The sequence below is a fragment of the Anser cygnoides genome, chromosome W (genome assembly GCF_040182565.1).
Source record: "Anser cygnoides isolate HZ-2024a breed goose chromosome W, Taihu_goose_T2T_genome, whole genome shotgun sequence".
Lineage (NCBI taxonomy): Eukaryota > Metazoa > Chordata > Aves > Anseriformes > Anatidae > Anser > Anser cygnoides.
In genome coordinates, this window is record NC_089911.1 from 3,500,618 (window position 1) to 3,515,896 (window position 15,279).

The 15,279-nt window shown below is 67.2% G+C and overlaps 3 protein-coding genes across 9 annotated transcripts; all 3 read right to left on the reverse strand.

Moving 5' to 3' along the window:
* Positions 1 to 1,246: 1,246 nt before the first annotated feature.
* Positions 1,247 to 4,819, reverse strand: LOC136788708 (transmembrane protein 223-like). Of its 4 annotated transcripts, XM_066987365.1 has the most exons (5): positions 4,609 to 4,819; positions 4,519 to 4,554; positions 4,357 to 4,464; positions 2,927 to 3,214; positions 1,247 to 2,823 (listed from the first exon to the last, which is right to left on the reverse strand). In XM_066987365.1, the coding sequence occupies exons 1-5, from the start codon at positions 4,805 to 4,807 to the stop codon at positions 2,606 to 2,608; spliced, it is 849 nt and encodes a 282-aa protein (XP_066843466.1). In that variant the 5' UTR covers positions 4,808 to 4,819; the 3' UTR covers positions 1,247 to 2,605. The 4 variants fall into 4 exon arrangements, with proteins under 4 accessions (XP_066843466.1, XP_066843464.1, XP_066843463.1 ...); XM_066987363.1 differs by having other exon boundaries at positions 4,519 to 4,819; XM_066987362.1 differs by having other exon boundaries at positions 4,357 to 4,819.
* Positions 4,820 to 4,865: 46 nt separating this feature from the next.
* On the reverse strand, positions 4,866 to 10,309 carry LOC106029518 (nuclear RNA export factor 1). The gene is made up of 21 exons (XM_066987357.1): positions 10,197 to 10,309; positions 9,836 to 10,031; positions 9,606 to 9,750; positions 9,197 to 9,280; positions 8,971 to 9,075; positions 8,780 to 8,860; positions 8,627 to 8,696; positions 8,427 to 8,515; positions 8,244 to 8,351; positions 8,058 to 8,167; positions 6,742 to 6,778; positions 6,551 to 6,619; positions 6,401 to 6,456; positions 6,208 to 6,315; positions 6,059 to 6,117; positions 5,856 to 5,971; positions 5,738 to 5,780; positions 5,582 to 5,654; positions 5,314 to 5,496; positions 5,160 to 5,220; positions 4,866 to 5,024 (listed from the first exon to the last, which is right to left on the reverse strand). The coding sequence occupies exons 1-21, from the start codon at positions 10,225 to 10,227 to the stop codon at positions 4,986 to 4,988; spliced, it is 1,863 nt and encodes a 620-aa protein (XP_066843458.1). The 5' UTR covers positions 10,228 to 10,309; the 3' UTR covers positions 4,866 to 4,985.
* Positions 10,310 to 10,401: 92 nt separating this feature from the next.
* LOC136788707 (syntaxin-5-like) lies at positions 10,402 to 14,827 on the reverse strand. Of its 4 annotated transcripts, none has more exons than XM_066987361.1 (11): positions 14,678 to 14,827; positions 14,261 to 14,475; positions 12,381 to 12,451; positions 12,206 to 12,261; positions 12,018 to 12,088; positions 11,811 to 11,927; positions 11,647 to 11,703; positions 11,469 to 11,550; positions 11,276 to 11,376; positions 11,046 to 11,167; positions 10,402 to 10,950 (listed from the first exon to the last, which is right to left on the reverse strand). In XM_066987361.1, exons 2-11 carry the CDS (start codon positions 14,456 to 14,458, stop codon positions 10,791 to 10,793), a joined length of 1,035 nt encoding a protein of 344 aa, XP_066843462.1. In that variant the 5' UTR covers positions 14,459 to 14,475; positions 14,678 to 14,827; the 3' UTR covers positions 10,402 to 10,790. The 4 variants fall into 4 exon arrangements, with proteins under 4 accessions (XP_066843462.1, XP_066843461.1, XP_066843459.1 ...); XM_066987360.1 differs by having other exon boundaries at positions 12,381 to 12,454; XM_066987358.1 differs by having other exon boundaries at positions 12,381 to 12,454; positions 14,228 to 14,475.
* Positions 14,828 to 15,279: the final 452 nt, after the last annotated feature.

The window sequence follows — 15,279 nt, forward strand, 5'->3', positions numbered from 1 at the left end:
ACCCGAAAAAACACGTACGGTGCCACTTTCTGCCATCAAAAAGTGCTCTCAGCGGAAGCCTTTGGGTACACCTGAACTCCCTGGGGGAGCCTTTACGCAACCCCACACTCAACAGGACTCTGCGTCTTCACTCTTTCCTAACAACCCTAAACATAACCCTAACCGCAACAAGAAGCTGAACCCGAGTTAGACCCGAAAAAACACGTACGGTGCCACTTTCTGCCATCAAAAAGTGCTCTCAGCGGAAGCCTTTGGGTACACCTGAACTCCCTGGGGGAGCCTTTACGCAACCCCACACTCAACAGGACTCTGCGTCTTCACTCTTTCCTAACAACCCTAAACATAACCCTAACCGCAACAAGAAGCTGAACCCGAGTTAGACCCGAAAAAACACGTACGGTGCCACTTTCTGCCATCAAAAAGTGCTCTCAGCGGAAGCCTTTGGGTACACCTGAACTCCCTGGGGGAGCCTTTACGCAACCCCACACTCAACAGGACTCTGCGTCTTCACTCTTTCCTAACAACCCTAAACATAACCCTAACCGCAACAAGAAGCTGAACCCGAGTTAGACCCGAAAAAACACGTACGGTGCCACTTTCTGCCATCAAAAAGTGCTCTCAGCGGAAGCCTTTGGGTACACCTGAACTCCCTGGGGGAGCCTTTACGCAACCCCACACTCAACAGGACTCTGCGTCTTCACTCTTTCCTAACAACCCTAAACATAACCCTAACCGCAACAAGAAGCTGAACCCGAGTTAGACCCGAAAAAACACGTACGGTGCCACTTTCTGCCATCAAAAAGTGCTCTCAGCGGAAGCCTTTGGGTACACCTGAACTCCCTGGGGGAGCCTTTACGCAACCCCACACTCAACAGGACTCTGCGTCTTCACTCTTTCCTAACAACCCTAAACATAACCCTAACCGCAACAAGAAGCTGAACCCGAGTTAGACCCGAAAAAACACGTACGGTGCCACTTTCTGCCATCAAAAGTGCTCTCAGCGGAAGCCTTTGGGTACACCTGAACTCCCTGGGGGAGCCTTTACGCAACCCCACACTCAACAGGACTCTGCGTCTTCACTCTTTCCTAACAACCCTAAACATAACCCTAACCGCAACAAGAAGCTGAACCCGAGTTAGACCCGAAAAACAGGACTCTGCGTCTTCACTCTTTCCTAACAACCCTAAACATAACCCTAACCGCAACAAGAAGCTGAACCCGAGTTAGACCCGAAAAAACACAGGACAGCGCGAGAAGCTGAAAAGTCCTTGGCTTGGTGTAAGCACTGCTCTGCAACAATTAAAACATCAGCATGTTATCAGCGCTTTTCCCATCCTAATCCAAAACATAGCACCCTACCAGCTACTAGGAGGAAAGTTAACTCTGTCCTAACTGAAACCAGGACAACACCTAACCCTAAACGTCCTTAGCTAACTGTGGAGCTGACGCTGTAGAGCTAACCGTAACTGTAACCCTAACCCCTAAGCCATCACTAACCCTAACCCTTGAGGCCGCTGGGGGCCATGAGATTCCAGGAAGAGTCCTTATTTTGCCTCTAGCTTGCAAGAGGAGGCTTGTAGGGCACCCTGGAGTGCCCTGAGAGGCCTCTAGGGCATCCTAGCAGACACTGGAGGTCAATGGGAGGCTTTCCAGGGGAGCTAGCGGGCACTGAGTGGCCCTTGTAGACCTGCGGCGGATCTAGAGTGTGGGAGAGGACCACAGGAGGCCTGCAGTGTGCCCGAGAGAGCCCTGCAAGGCCTCAGGATGCCACTAGATTCCAGGAAGTGTCTTATTTTGCCTCTAGGGTGCAAGAGGAGGTTCGTAGGGCACCCTAGAATGCCTTGCTCTTCCCTGGGAGGCCGCTATGGCATCCTAGAGGAAACTGGGGGGGGGGTCACCAGGAGGCTTTCAGGGGCACCTAGAGGGCACTGGGTGGCTCTGGTATACCTGTGGAGGATCTATAACTATATACACAAGATATAATTATATATATATTATGTATATAAAATTACATTGCAATCTAATATTAGGATTACTTATTAAGATGTTATTAATTATTAGCGTCTGTTAGCAATTAATACAATGACCTATTAGAATCTAATCACAGAATTATCTATCTATAGCAGCTATTAAACCTTCCTCTAGTAGGATCTTTGCAAAATAATGTATTTATGCCTAGCCATACTTCATTAGCTATTACTAATTACCTATTAACACCTGTCCGTACTTCTAATTAGATTTGTCTACCATCTGTTAATAACATCCTGTATTACTCTGAATGTTTGTACCTCAGCCAGCGGTGAGGAGGCTGGTTAACCCAGCACAGCTCTGCTGGCACGCAAAGGGGCATGTCCATAAAAGCTGTGCTCTGGCAGAGGATCAGCACATCCAGCACAGCGCAGATCAATTCTGTAGGGCCAAGGAGGCCTTCAGAGGTGCAAGGGGTACAGAGACCACCCTTCCCGCGGCTTCAGCTCCCTATTGTGGCTGCAGGCAGAGACCTGGCTCAGGGGAGCACGAGCATGGAGGCGGACAAGGGCGAGGATGGCCGCCGCAATGGGTGTGGAGGTGACGCAGGCGCCAAGCGTTCCTCTTGCCAACAGCCTCAGGCCCTGCACCATGGTGGAGGCCAGAGGGACCACAGGTGGCCCCCCTGTCTGCCAGCACTGCCTGCAGCTCCACGGTGGCCCTGAGGAGTCGCAGAAGCAGCACTGCAGCCGCAGCGATGCCCCGGAAGAACCTGAGGCGGTGAGGAGGTAAGCGATGGAGGTGCTGCGGGGCAGGGTTCTCCAGGTGGCCCATGCCAGCCAGCCCCTCGTGCCCCTACACAAAGCAGACAGCAGAACAAATAGGCGGCTCAGGGTTTATTGGGCGAGGACAGAGCGAACAAGAGGACACCGGGAGCCCGCTGCTTCCTACAGCTTACGGTAAGCACCGACAGTGATGTCAAAGAGCCGGGCGTTGTAGAGCTGGCCCCGCTTGTCCAGCAGGAAGAAGAAGGGGCGCCCCTTCACCTTGAGGGGGATCATGGCAGGCACCTCGGAGCGGTGGGCTCGGCACGAGACGTGGCGCAGCGGCACGGTGAAGGAGGGCCCGCGGCCCAGCCCCAGCGGCCCGTGGGTGCTGATGGCCACGGCCGCCCCCCCCCGCAGCAGCGTCACCTGCCGCACGGCGCGCAGCGGGAACACGCAGCCCGCTGCCACGATCAGCGAGCCTGGGGGAGCAGGGGGGGGGGGGGTGTCAGCGCAGCCTCTCGAGACCCCCACCCCACCCCCCCACCCCCCAAACCTCCCAAGACCCCAGCCAGCCCCATGCTGCCCACCTCGTCTGAGCAGAACCCCTGCACCCCTTCCTTCCCCCCAGTCGGGTCCCACAGCGCCCCCCCACCTTGCTCCGAGCCACCCCCAGCCCCCTGTGCCCCCCTTCCCCCTCCCCCCAGCCCCCCCCCACCTTGCTCAGAGCCACCCCCAGCCCCTTGTGCCCCCCTTCCCCCTCCCCCCCAGCCCCTTGTGCCCCCCTTCCCCCCAGTCGGGTCCCACAGCCCCCCCCCACCTTGCTCCAAGTCACCCCCAGCCCCTTGTGCCCCCCTTCCCCCTCCCCGCCAGCCCCCCCCCCTCCCCCCCAGCCCCCCCCAGCCCCTTGTGCCCCCCTTCCCCCTCCCCCCAGTCCCCCCCAGCCCCTTGTGCCCCCCTTCCCCCTCCCTCCCAGCCCCCCCCAGCCCCCTGTGCCCCCCTTCCCCCTCCCCCCCAGCCCCCCCCAGCCCCCTGTGCCCCCCTTCCCCCTCCCCCCCAGCCCCCTGTGCCCCCCTTCCCCCTCCCCCCCAGCCCCCTGTGCCCCCCTTCCCCCTCCCCCCCAGCCCCCTGTGCCCCCCTTCCCCCTCCCCCCCAGCCCCCCCCAGCCCCTTGTGCCCCCCTTCCCCCTCCCCCCCAGCCCCTTGTGCCCCCCTTCCCCCTCCCCCCCAGCCCCCCCCAGCCCCTTGTGCCCCCCTTCCCCCTCCCCCCCAGCCCCTTGTGCCCCCCTTCCCCCTCCCCCCCAGCCCCTTGTGCCCCCCTTCCCCCTCCCCCCCAGCCCCTTGTGCCCCCCTTCCCCCTCTCCCCCAGCCCTCCCCACCTTGCTCCGAGCCACCCCCAGCCCCTTGTGCCCCCCTTCCCCCTCCCCCCCAGCCCTCACCCCCTCCCCCCTTCTCCCTCCCCCCAGCCCCCCCTTCTCCCTCTCCCCCCTCTACCCCCCACCCCTCCCTCCTCCCCCCCAGCCCCCCCCCCTCCCTCCTCCCCCCCAGCTCCCCCCTCTCCCTCCCCCCAAGCCCCCCACGCCCCCACCACCCGCCACCAGCCCGGGTCCAGGTCCAGCCAGTACCGAGGGTGAGGCAGGAAGCGGTGAAGCCGAGGCGCCACTTGTGGTCCCGGGGCCGGAGGGGGTCATCGGCACCGGGACCGGGATCGGGACCGGGATCGGGACCGGGAGCAGGACCAGGACCGGGAGCAGGACCGGGAGCAGGACCGGGATCGGGACCGGGATCGGGACCGGGAGCAGGACCGGGAGCAGGACCGGGAGCAGGACCGGGAGCGGGACCGGGAGCGGGACCGGGAGCGGGACCGGGAGCGGGACCGGGAGCGGGCGCAGGGCGCAGTGCCGTGAAGGCGAAGTGGGCCAAGCCAGCCCAGAAGCACCCCTGCCCCACGCAGAAGAGCCCGACCAGGCGGAAGAAGGGACCGCGCTCGTGGCGGAAGAGCGTCACGTCCCTGGGCACCGCCGCCTCCAGCTCCAGAGCCGCTGCCCGTGCCGCCGCCGCCGCCGCCGCCGCCATGCCACCCCTTCCGGGGCGGCCGCGCCAACGCTTCCGGCCGCCAGCTGCGCACCGAGGCTCCGGCGTTGAAACGAATTTATTTATTTATTTACAAAAACGGAGAGAAGAACGGGGGGAGAGGGGGGGGGGGAGGAATAAAACACCGCGAACAAAACAGCAGGAGCCGAGGGGGCACCGCTCACTTGAGAAACGCCACCTCGGGGATTTTGCCTTCCAGCTGCAAAGAGAAGGAGAGGGGCTCAGCAGGGGTCCGCGCAGGCCCTGCAAGAGGGGTCCTGGGGGGGGGACCATAGGCATGCTCCCCCCACCCCCTGGGGGTCCTAGCAGGGGGGCACCTGCTCCCCAAGCCCACCTTCAGCTGAGTGAAGACCTGCCCAGCCCGGCCGTAGTCCCAGTCATTGTCCTGCAGGCACCTGGGGTGGAAGGAGAGGGGGGGGACTTAGGAGGGATGCGGGGTGCGGGAGGCCAGGCTGCCTCTGAGGGGACACAGGGGGGGGCACACTCACTTCTGGGACCACTCGAGGTTCATGCCTGACTGCATGGAAAAGGCTGCCAGCATCTCCTGCTGCTCCGCAGAGAGCGTGGGGACGGGGCTGGAGGAAGGGGTGGGTGCCGGCATGACAAAGGCCTTGCGGATCTCCTCTGTGGTGGCGTTGCGGACAAAGAGCTCGTCGTTGACTATGCAGAGGCTGAGAAGGAGGGAAGTGGGGGGGGAATAAGCACGGGGCAGGAGGCCAGGGGCGTGCCACCAGCCTCTCTTCCCTCACCCCTTACCCGGTGTTGCCAGCCGGCACAGCGATGAACATGCGGGTGAAGGCACGCACCGAGTCTCGGGATTTGCCGTCCACTGCGGAGAGTAAAGGAGATGGTGGAGGCCGGGGCACAGGGGAAAAGGCTTTACAGCGAGGAGGGGACGCAGCCCGGCCTCACCTTCCTTGAAGATCCCGTGGACGGCAAAGCACAGCAGCGTGTTCTGCAAGAGAAGAGGGTGGCGAGTGAGGCAGAGCCCAGCTCAGGGGCGGCCGCAAGCGCCGTGGCCCCCGCTCACCGTCTGGGCGCAGACATCCACCACGAAGGAGTTGACGTCGTGCTGGGTCTTGGGGAGCTCGTTGAGGAAGGCCACCACATTGAGGCGCGTGTGCTTGAGCAGCTTGAAGCGCATGGCTGGGGGGCGAGAAGAGCGCTGAGCCCCCCCTCCACGTGGGCCTGGGGTGGTCCAGCGCAGGGTGGGGGGGCGCGGCAGGGGCTTACTGGGGTCCTTCAGCTTCTTCACATTCCTGCTGTCCTTGAAGTACTCGTTCAGGCTGTTCCTGCGGGGACAAGCGGCCGTGAGGGACAGGACGACGAGATGCAGTGCAGCTGCCCCGTCCCGCATCGGGGGGGGGCTCAGGGGGACATACCTCGGGGGGTTTTGGGGCCCGAAGGGGATGCTGAGCGAGCAGCAGGCGCCATCGTGGTAGGCATCGAGCAGCCCCTGCCTGTCACTCGAGTCGTAGATGGAGTAGTACCTACGGGGGGGAGGACAGGGATGGGCGGGGGGGGAGCACACACAACACCGCCCCCCGCCTGCCTCAGGGCCCGGCCCACGCTTACTGCTGCAAGAACCGCAGCACCAGCGCCTTCAGGTCATCGGAGCCGAAGTAGCTGCCCTGGAAAGAGAACGGAGCAGCAGTCCCCCCTTGCGGGACAGCGGGGCCCCCCCAGGCCTAACCGGGGCTGTAGGGGCCCCCACCACGGCCCCACCTTGCATGGGGGCAGCGTCGTGGGTGCCTCCACGTCGAAGGCGATGGGTGGCGGGAGCTCGTGGCCGTCCTAGGGGAGAGGCAGAGAAGGGGGTGAGGGGGCCGGCTCCCTCCTGCCTGCCCCAGGAGGACTGAGTGTCCTTCCCCCACCAAAGCTTCGGCAGGGGTCAGCCCCCTCCCTCACGCACTCACCAGGCGCAGCAGCTTCGGGAAGCGCTCTCTGACGGAGCTGCCGAGAGGGAGAGCAGTCAGCGTGGCGGCCGGGCTGCCCGCTGGGGCCAGGGGCAGCAGGAAAGGCCGCCCACCCTCCCAAAAAAAAAAACACTCCCCCCCCCCCTCACCTGCCCTACCCGGCCGCCCTCCCCGGAGCCATGGGGCACACAACGGGGCCGCCCCACGCGGCTGCCTCCCCTCTCCCCGCTGTCGCTCCCCCTCTTCCTGGGGGTGCCATACCAGGGGACTGCCCCTGTCCCCGGAGGGGTCTTGGGCTGACGAGGAACCCCGGGCCCCCCCAGCCAGCTCAGGACTTACCTGGCTCGTACTCACCTGAGTGCGGGCGCCCAGAGAGGAGGGGAAAAGGGAGGGGAGACAAGATCCCACTGGTCGTGGCACGGCCACGGGCACGAGCCGCCTGTTTACAGCTGGGGGGGGGCCCCTCGGCAGGGTGACCCCAATTCAGCAGAAGAGGATGAAGCGGGTGAGGGGACAGAGGGGCAGGCAGCCCTGGGCAGAGCCTCTTCTCCTTTGTGCCGCTCCCTCCCAGACCCAAGAACGTGCCAGGCTACGGGCACGGCCGCATCCAGAGCCAAGGCCCCTGCCAGCACCGGGGGCCAGCGCCGGTGCACCCGGGGCGGGGGGGCTCTGCCCGCAGCGGACTGGGGGCCTGCGCCAGGCCCGGGACGGCCTCCCCGCACTGGCCGCAGCGGGGCGGCAGCGTTTGGCCACTGCACGGCTGTGCCTGTCTTAGGTTGTTCCTCCCGTGAGGAATCTTACCCGTCTCTGGCTAGCCAGCCATCATCGAGGGCCAAGCGCGGGCGCGGGGGGCGGCAGCTCCACCGGGGGGGGGGACAGGGGCAGCAACGCCACGCCCCGGGCCACGTCCCACGGCCCCCGAAAGTCCCACGGAAGGGTGGAGGAGCATCGAGAGCCCCGTCTGCACGGCAGAGGGGTGGGAGCAGCGGGTGGGCAGCGGGGCGCTCCAGAGAAGAGGCTGCATGCCCTGGAGACGAGGACGGGGGAGGAGAAGAGGGAGGAGGAGGGAGCAGGGAGGAAGCAAGTCTCCGACCAGCTGAAACAAACGCTGCGCCGTCCTGCGGCGGGCAAGCAACAGCCCTTCACGGCCCTGCGCCACGACCAGGGGCTGTCGGGAAGCCTTGAGGGGGCGGGTCTGGGCACCGGCAAGCGGAAGGCACTGGGGGGGGGCGGCCTCTCTTCATCCTGCCGTTCTGCCCCCCGCAGAGCAGGGGCGGCCCATGGGCCCCTAGGGCCGCCCCAAGGCTAACACTGACCTGACGTAAGTAGACTGGTCCCGGAAAGTGTCGCACAGCGGGTTGCCGTCCAGCCAAAGCTCTTCCAGCTTGAGCCCCTTCACTTTGTCCAGCTCCCGTTCCGACTTCAGCTGCAGCGGGGGAGGGAAGAGGGGCCGTGAGGGCGCGAAGAGGTGGCGTGCGCAGAGGGTCAGGGGCGGCACCCACCTCGTTGCGAGAAAGGTCGAGGATTTTGAGGCCGGCGGCTTTCTGCGCCAGCTCGGACAGGTCGTCGAGGCGGTAGAGCTTGTTGCTGCTCAGGTTCAGAGACTGCAGCTGCAAGAACAGAGACAAGCGTCGGGGCAGCCCCACAGGTAACGCTCCCTCAGGAGAAGCCTCCCCCGTTCTCACCTCGGGGATGTTTTCCTCGATGATGCGCAGCACAACCAGCATGCAGCTCCGCTGGTTCAGCACCACGTCGATGCTCTGCGACACCAAGTCTGGGCGGGGTGGGAGAGAGAGAGGAAAAGGGAGACGCAAAGGGCGTAAAGCACCCCCTGCCACAGTCCCGTCCTGCTCTCCACGTCCCCTGGGTGGGGAGCAGCGCTCACCGGGATCGACACGGAGGCTCTTGAGGTCCAATGCCCGCTGTGAGCCGTCGTACCTTTTACTCATGCAGAGCTGCAACAGCGCAAGAGAAGTGAGGGCAAGCAGGCGGCCCCCGCCCCATTCCCCTGCCCCAGCCCAGCGCCCGCTCCGCTCACCTTCAGCTGCTCAATCTCCTCCGGCTTCAGTTCGTTCTGCAGGGACTGAGGCGGAGCCGACGAGTTGATAATTATCACCACCTAACGAATACAGAGCGGTCTATGAGACGGCGTCCTGGTGGGAAACGCGGCTACGTGGAACGAGAACGGCCGCCCTGCAGAGCTGCTCCCGCGCAGATTGAGGCACGCACCTTGTAGTTGTCCCTGTCCGTGATCTTGCGAGAGACCTGCTTAAGCGCGCTGGCAGTGGTGGCATCCTCCACGTAGAACTGGGCTCGGTTGTGGTCGTAGTGGAACTTAGAAAGGAGGGCAGCGGGCTCAGCGTGCAGCCAACCCCTGGAGGGTCTGCCAGACCCACTTCCACCCTCGGAGCCGCCCGCAACAGGAAGCGAAAGCAAAGGCAGACCCCCCGCTCACCTCAACAGGAGTGAAGGGAACGCTGCAGAGGTTCTGGATGGAGCTCAGCAGCCACGTCTTGTCATACTTCTTCCCATACGGGATCTAGGAGGAAATTCGGGCAGCGCTACTGCGCAATCAGGATGCAAGCGAGGGCGGCAACGGCGCGCGGCTGCTTTAGGGGGCACGGGGAGTCACCGACGCCGCGCCTGGGTCAGGCATGGTGCATCCCGGCAGGACACAGCCGCCTTCTGCATCTGCCCCAGGGGGACGAAGGTGACAACAGCCACGCCGCCACAGCGCAGGAAGAGGGGAGCTGCCCCCCCCCCGTTCCCAGCACCACGAACGTCCTGAGGGTAGCTGCAGCCCCCCAAACCAGGGGTTGCCGGCGGCCGTGACGCCCCCTCCCCACAGCTCCCGCCCCACTCACGGTGATCTTGAACCAGTTCCTACGGCCGCCGTCTCGGCTCCCGCCGCCGCTGCCGCCGCCGCCGCCGCGCTCCGGGGCGGGGAGGTCGCGCCGCACCGTGATGTGGATGTTGGCCGTGCGGTTGGGCCTGGGCCCGTAGGGCAAGCTGGAAGGCGAGAAGGGGGAGGAGAACGAGGGGAAGCCGGCCCGGCCGACCTCCCCCCCCCGGGGCCGCCCGCCCACGCACTCACTATCGGTTCCGGGGCCCGTCGTGGGCCTCGCTCATGGGGACGTCGCCGTCGTCCTCGTCCAGCCGCGCCCGGAGCCCGGGGCCGCCCCGGTTGCGGGAGCGGTGGTTCACCTCGCTGTACATCTTCCCCCGGAACGGGCCCCGGCCTTTCTTCCTGCGGCCCGAGAAGCCTCTGCCGCCCACGCGGTCATCGTGCTCTGCCCCCGGGGGCAGCGCCGCCCGTCAGCACCGGGCAGCACCCGCGGGGCCCCGCTTACCGGCGGGGCCTGCGGCCGCGCGGCCCCCCGCCAGGCCCCGCCGGGTCCCGGGCCCGGTTCCCCGCCGCCCCCGGCCCCGCCGCCCCCAGCGCCGCCCCCACTCACCGCTGTACCCCCCCTTGCCCTCCTCCGCCATCTCCGCCGCTCCCGGTACCGACCGCGGCACCGCCGCCGCACGCCGCGCCCCCTCCTGACGTCACTTCCGGCCTCCCCCCCCCCCCCCCGATCTCCCTCTAGCGCCCCCTGGCGCCCCGGAGGCCGCGCGCAGCGCCGCGGGTTCGAATCCCGGCCCGGGAAGAAGAAGCGAGAGGAGGTCCCGTCATTTTAATGCAGCCCCCGGCCCGCCTCCGCGGGCCTCAGGGGGTCCCCACGGCCTTAACGAGGCCCGCAGCGGCCCCTGGCAGGGGGCTGCGGGCCGGCAGACCGCAGGAGGTCACAGCCACCATGACCAGGCGGCCCCCCGGGACCGGCCTCGGCGTAGGCTGCGGGAGCCGTGGCGAAGCGGGGGGGCCCGGCGCGCTGCTCCCCGGGGGGCGGGGGGGGCTCCGAGGCTGCCCGAGGTCCGCCACCGGCACCGCCAGTCCCCGGCGTATCCCTAACCCCGTCCCCCGCTGTCCATCAGAGCCCCGCGGTCACAGCACGGCCGTGTCCGTCTGTCCCGGCCGGAGGGACAAAGGGGGGGGCCAGAGCGGGGGATGCTCAGGCCAGGAAGACGACGAAGACGATGAAGAAGACGATGAGGATGAGGAAGATCTTGACCATCAGCCAGCGGTTGGAGGTGACCGACTGGAAGTACTTGAGGATCTCCCCGTGCGCTGCCTCCACGTTCAGCTGCGCGTCCTCCACGCTGGCGTCGATCCTGCGGGGCGGGGGTGGGGGGGGGACACACACGCTCAGGGGGCGGACGGACACACGGACAAGGTCGGGGGGGGGGGGGAAGCAGGGCAGCGGTACCTCTGGATCGTCTCCTCCTGCTCCTTCACCATGTGCGCCAGCTGCTGGAAGATGGAGCCCAGCTCCACGATGGTGGACTCGATGTTCTGCATCGTGTCCGCCCGGCTCTGGATGTACGAATCCTGCGGGGCGAGAGGGGAGGTGGAGCGGGGCAGGCGCCGTCGGGCTCCCGCCCCCAACACCGGCACCCCAAAGGCTTTCGGGGCCCCCCTCGGGCTCCCACCCCCTACCTGCTCATCGATCAGCTGCAGCTGCTGGCTCGTCCGCGCGTCCATCTCAATGGCGACGTCCCCGGCGCGCTGTGGCTCGTCCTGCAGCATTGCCGAGCCGCCTGCGGGCGCAGCAGGGCCTGAGCAGAGGGGACAACCCCCCCCTCCCCCCAAAAAAAAAAACAAACCACCCCCCCTCAATCCCAACGCTCACCCAAATTGCCAGCGGCCAGGGGCAAGGCGGAGACGGGGGCACGGGAGAAGTGCTCGCGGCGGCTTCGCTGCTGCTTCAGGTTCTGGGGGGGGGGTGAAATGGGGGCGGAAAACGGCGGTGGTGGAAAATGGCGCGGCGAGGGGGCACCGGGACGGGGGGGGCGGCGGCCAACGCTCACCTCCGTCCGCACCTCCAGCACCGATTTGAAGTCGTTGGACATGGAGGCCAGCTTGGACTGGGAAGGGAAAAGGGGGGAGATCAGCCGCTGCTGCGTGGGGGGGGGGCTGTTTGCGCGCGTCCTGCCCCCCCCCCCCCCCCGCCCAAGCTCCGGCCCCGTCCCACCTGCAGGGACACGACGACGGTGTTGGAGTGCGTCTGGACGTGGCGCCCGCTCTGGCTGCCCCGCGCCCGCACCACGTCCTGCAGCTGCGCGATCTGCTTGTTCAGGCTGTTGATGTCCTGCGAGAGGGGACGACGGGGTGGGGGGGGGTCAAAAAAATACAGCCCCCCCCCCCCCCAGCCCCACGGCGCACCCCCCCCCCCCCGTACCTGCTTGATGATGTAGGTGAGCTCCTCGATCTCCACCGCCTTGTCGTCAAAGAGGGATTTCCTCTTGGCCACTGCCAGCGTGGGGGGGGGGGGGGGGGACACAGAGCCGGGCTCAGGACCCTCGTTCCCCCCCCCCTCCCAAAATCTGAGCCCCCCCACACACTCAGGGGCAGCCCCCACACACTCACAGATGGTCAGCTTCTCCAGCTTGGCGAAGGTGTTGCTGAGATCCTTCCCGATGCGCCTGGGGGGGGGGGGCGTAAAAAGGAGGGGGGACAAGGGGTTACATCGCAGCCGGGGCACCCTTCGTGTCCCCCCCGTCCCCCCCCAAAAAAAAACCCCCAAGCGGGGGGCCCCACTCACTTGGCCATGAGGCTGAACTCGCTGCGCTGCCGGGCGGCTCCTGCGGCCGCTCTGCTGGGCTGCAGCCCGTTCTGCTGGGGGGGGGCACGGGGGGGGTCAGGGCGCTGAGAGCACCCCCCCAGTACCCCCTGCACCCTTCAGCGCCCCCCAGCACCTCCCAGCACCCCCCGGTCCCCCCCAGCACCCCCCAGTCCCCACCAGCAGCCCCCCAGGGCTCCAAGCACTCCCCAGTCCCCACCACCACCAGCCCAGTACTCCCAGCACCCCCACCAGCACTCCCAGCACCTCCCAGTCCCCCCAGCACCCCCACCAGTATTCCCAGCACCTCCCAGTCCCCCCCAGCACCCCCACCGGTACTCCCAGCACCTCCCAGTCCCCCCCAGCACCCCCACCGGTACTCCCAGCACCTCCCAGTCCCCCCCAGCACCCCCACCAGTATTCCCAGCACCTCCCAGTCCCCCCCAGCACCCCCACCGGTACTCCCAGCACCTCCCAGTCCCCCCCAGCACCCCCACCGGTACTCCCAGCACCTCCCAGTCCCCCCCAGCACCCCCACCAGCACTCCCAGCACCTCCCAGTCCCCCCCAGCACCCCCACCAGCACTCCCAGCACCTCCCAGTCCCCCCCAGCACCCCCACCAGTATTCCCAGCACCTCCTGGTCCCCCCCCAGCACCCCCACCAGTCTTCCCAGCACCTCCCAGTCCCCCCCAGCACCCCCACCAGCACTCCCAGCACCTTCCAGTCCCCCCCCAGCACCCCCACCGGTACTCCCAGCACTTCCCAGTCCCCCCCCAGCACTCCCACCAGTACTCCCAGCACCTCCCAGTACCTCCCAGTCCCCCCCAGCACCCCCACCGGCACTCCCAGCACCTCCCAGTCCCCCCCAGCACCCCCACCGGCACTCCCAGCACCTCCCAGTCCCCCCCAGCACCCCCACCAGCACTCCCAGCACCTCCCAGTCCCCCCCAGCACCCCCACCAGTACTCCCAGCACCTCCCAGTCCCCCCAGCACCCCCACCAGTACTCCCAGCACCTCCCAGTCCCCCCCAGCCCCCCCACCAGTACTCCCAGCACCTCCCAGTCCCCCCCAGCGCCCCCACCAGTATTCCCAGCACCTCCCAGTCCCCACCACCACCCCCACCAGCACTCCCAGCACCTCCCAGTCCCCACCACCACCCCCACCAGCACTCCCAGCACCTCCCAGTCCCCCCCAGCACCCCCACCGGTACTCCCAGCACCTCCCAGTCCCCCCCAGCACCCCCACCAGTACTCCCAGCACCTCCCAGTCCCCCCCAGCACCCCCAGCAGTATTCCCAGCACCTCCCAGTCCCCCCCAGCACCCCCACCAGTACTCCCAGCACCTCCCAGTCCCCCCCAGCACCCCCACCAGTACTCCCAGCACCCCCACCATCACTCCCAGTACCTCCCAGTCCCCCCCAGCACCCCCACCAGCACTCCCAGCACCTTCCAGTCCCCCCCCAGCACCCCCACCAGTACTCCCAGCACCTCCCAGTCCCCCCCAGCACCCCCACCGGCACTCCCAGCACCTCCCAGTCCCCCCCAGCACCCCCACCAGTATTCCCAGCACCTCCCAGTCCCCCCCAGCACCCCCACCGGTACTCCCAGCACCTCCCAGTCCCCCCCAGCACCCCCACCAGTATTCCCAGCACCTCCCAGTCCCCCCCAGCACCCCCACCAGCACTCCCAGCACCTCCCAGTCCCCCCCAGCACCCCCACCAGTACTCCCAGCACCTCCCAGTCCCCCCCCAGCACCCCCACCAGCACTCCCAGCACCTCCCAGTCCCCCCCCAGCACCCCCACCAGTACTCCCAGCAGCTCCCAGTACCTCCCAGTCCCCCCCAGCACCCCCCATCTCCACCTGCCGGCCCTGCAGCGACTTGCAGGCGGACAGAAACTCCTGGGTCCTGTCGCGACACGACATGACGTCGGCGCCTGGGGGGGGGGAGGGGGCGGCCCGGAGCGGCGGCGGCGGGGGGGGCACGGCCTGCGTCTGGGGGGGCCCCAGGTAAACGCCCTGCTCCGTGTTCCTCGAGCCGTGGCGGCGCCGCGCGTTCATCGGGGCATCACCTGCGGCTGCGGGGGGGTCAGCACCGGCCCGGGACCCCCCCCCCAATACCGGGAGGTACCCAAAATCCCGGGGATTCCACCCAAAAAGCCCAGGGAGACCCCAAAATCCTCCTCCCCCCCCCCAGCTCGGGCCCGGAGGGGAGGGGGGAGCGGGAGGGGGGGGCAGGGGGCGGGGCCAAGCGGAAGCCCCGCCCCCTCCCGCGCTCACCGGGCCTCGCGCTCGGTTCGGCGCCGCTCGGCTCCGCGGCCCCCCGGCGACGCGCTGACGTCACTGCCACGTCTCGCCGCGGGCCTCCCCCCTTCCCGTGACGTCACGCGGCGCGCCTCCGAGCCCCGCCCCGCCCCTCCCGAGGAGGCCCGGAAGCGGCAGCGCCCCCTGGCGGCGGGGAGGAGCCGCGGAACGACCCCCCCCGGCACCCCAAACCCCCCCCGGCACCCCAAACCCCCCCAAAACGCCCCCAAACCCCTCAAAGCCCCCCCCCACACCCTCCAGAGCCCCCCAAAACCCCCTCAAAGACCCCTCTGAGTCCCCCAAAGCCCCCCAAACCCACCCAAAGGTCCCCCAGCCCCCCCCCAAGCCCCCTCCGAGACCCCCCCTAAACCCCTCCAAAGCCCCCTCCGAGACCCCAAAGCCCCAAAAACCTCCCCAACCCCCCCCCAAGCCTTCTGAAACCCCCCAAAGACACCTCTGAGCTCCCCAAACCCCCCCAAAGACCCCTCAGAGCCCCCCAAAGGCCCCCCCCGAGCCCCCCAAAGGCCCCCCCCGAGCCCTCCCCCAGCTGCTTCACCGCCCCACACCCCCCCTCCAAG

Coding starts and splice junctions, on each gene's coding strand:
- LOC136788708 (XM_066987362.1), bottom strand. CDS start 4,807: ATGGCGGCGGCGGCGGCGGCGGCGGCACGGGCAGCGGCTCTGGAGCTG. Junction 3,215..4,356: donor CGCTTCCTGCCTCACCCTCG/GTACTGGCTGGA, acceptor CTGCTCCCCCAG/GCTCGCTGATCGTGGCAGCG. Junction 2,824..2,926: donor CATCACTGTCGGTGCTTACC/GTAAGCTGTAGG, acceptor TGCTTTGTGTAG/GGGCACGAGGGGCTGGCTGG.
- LOC106029518 (XM_066987357.1), bottom strand. CDS start 10,227: ATGGCGGAGGAGGGCAAGGGGGGGTACAGCG. Junction 9,751..9,835: donor GACGGGCCCCGGAACCGATA/GTGAGTGCGTGG, acceptor CTCGCCTTCCAG/CTTGCCCTACGGGCCCAGGC. Junction 8,697..8,779: donor AGGAGATTGAGCAGCTGAAG/GTGAGCGGAGCG, acceptor GCGCTGTTGCAG/CTCTGCATGAGTAAAAGGTA.
- LOC136788707 (XM_066987358.1), bottom strand. CDS start 14,458: ATGAACGCGCGGCGCCGCCACGGCTCGAGGAACACGGAGCAGGGCGTT. Junction 11,551..11,646: donor TGCTGGAGGTGCGGACGGAG/GTGAGCGTTGGC, acceptor CCCCCCCCCCAG/AACCTGAAGCAGCAGCGAAG. Junction 11,377..11,468: donor CCTGGCCGCTGGCAATTTGG/GTGAGCGTTGGG, acceptor CTGCGCCCGCAG/GCGGCTCGGCAATGCTGCAG.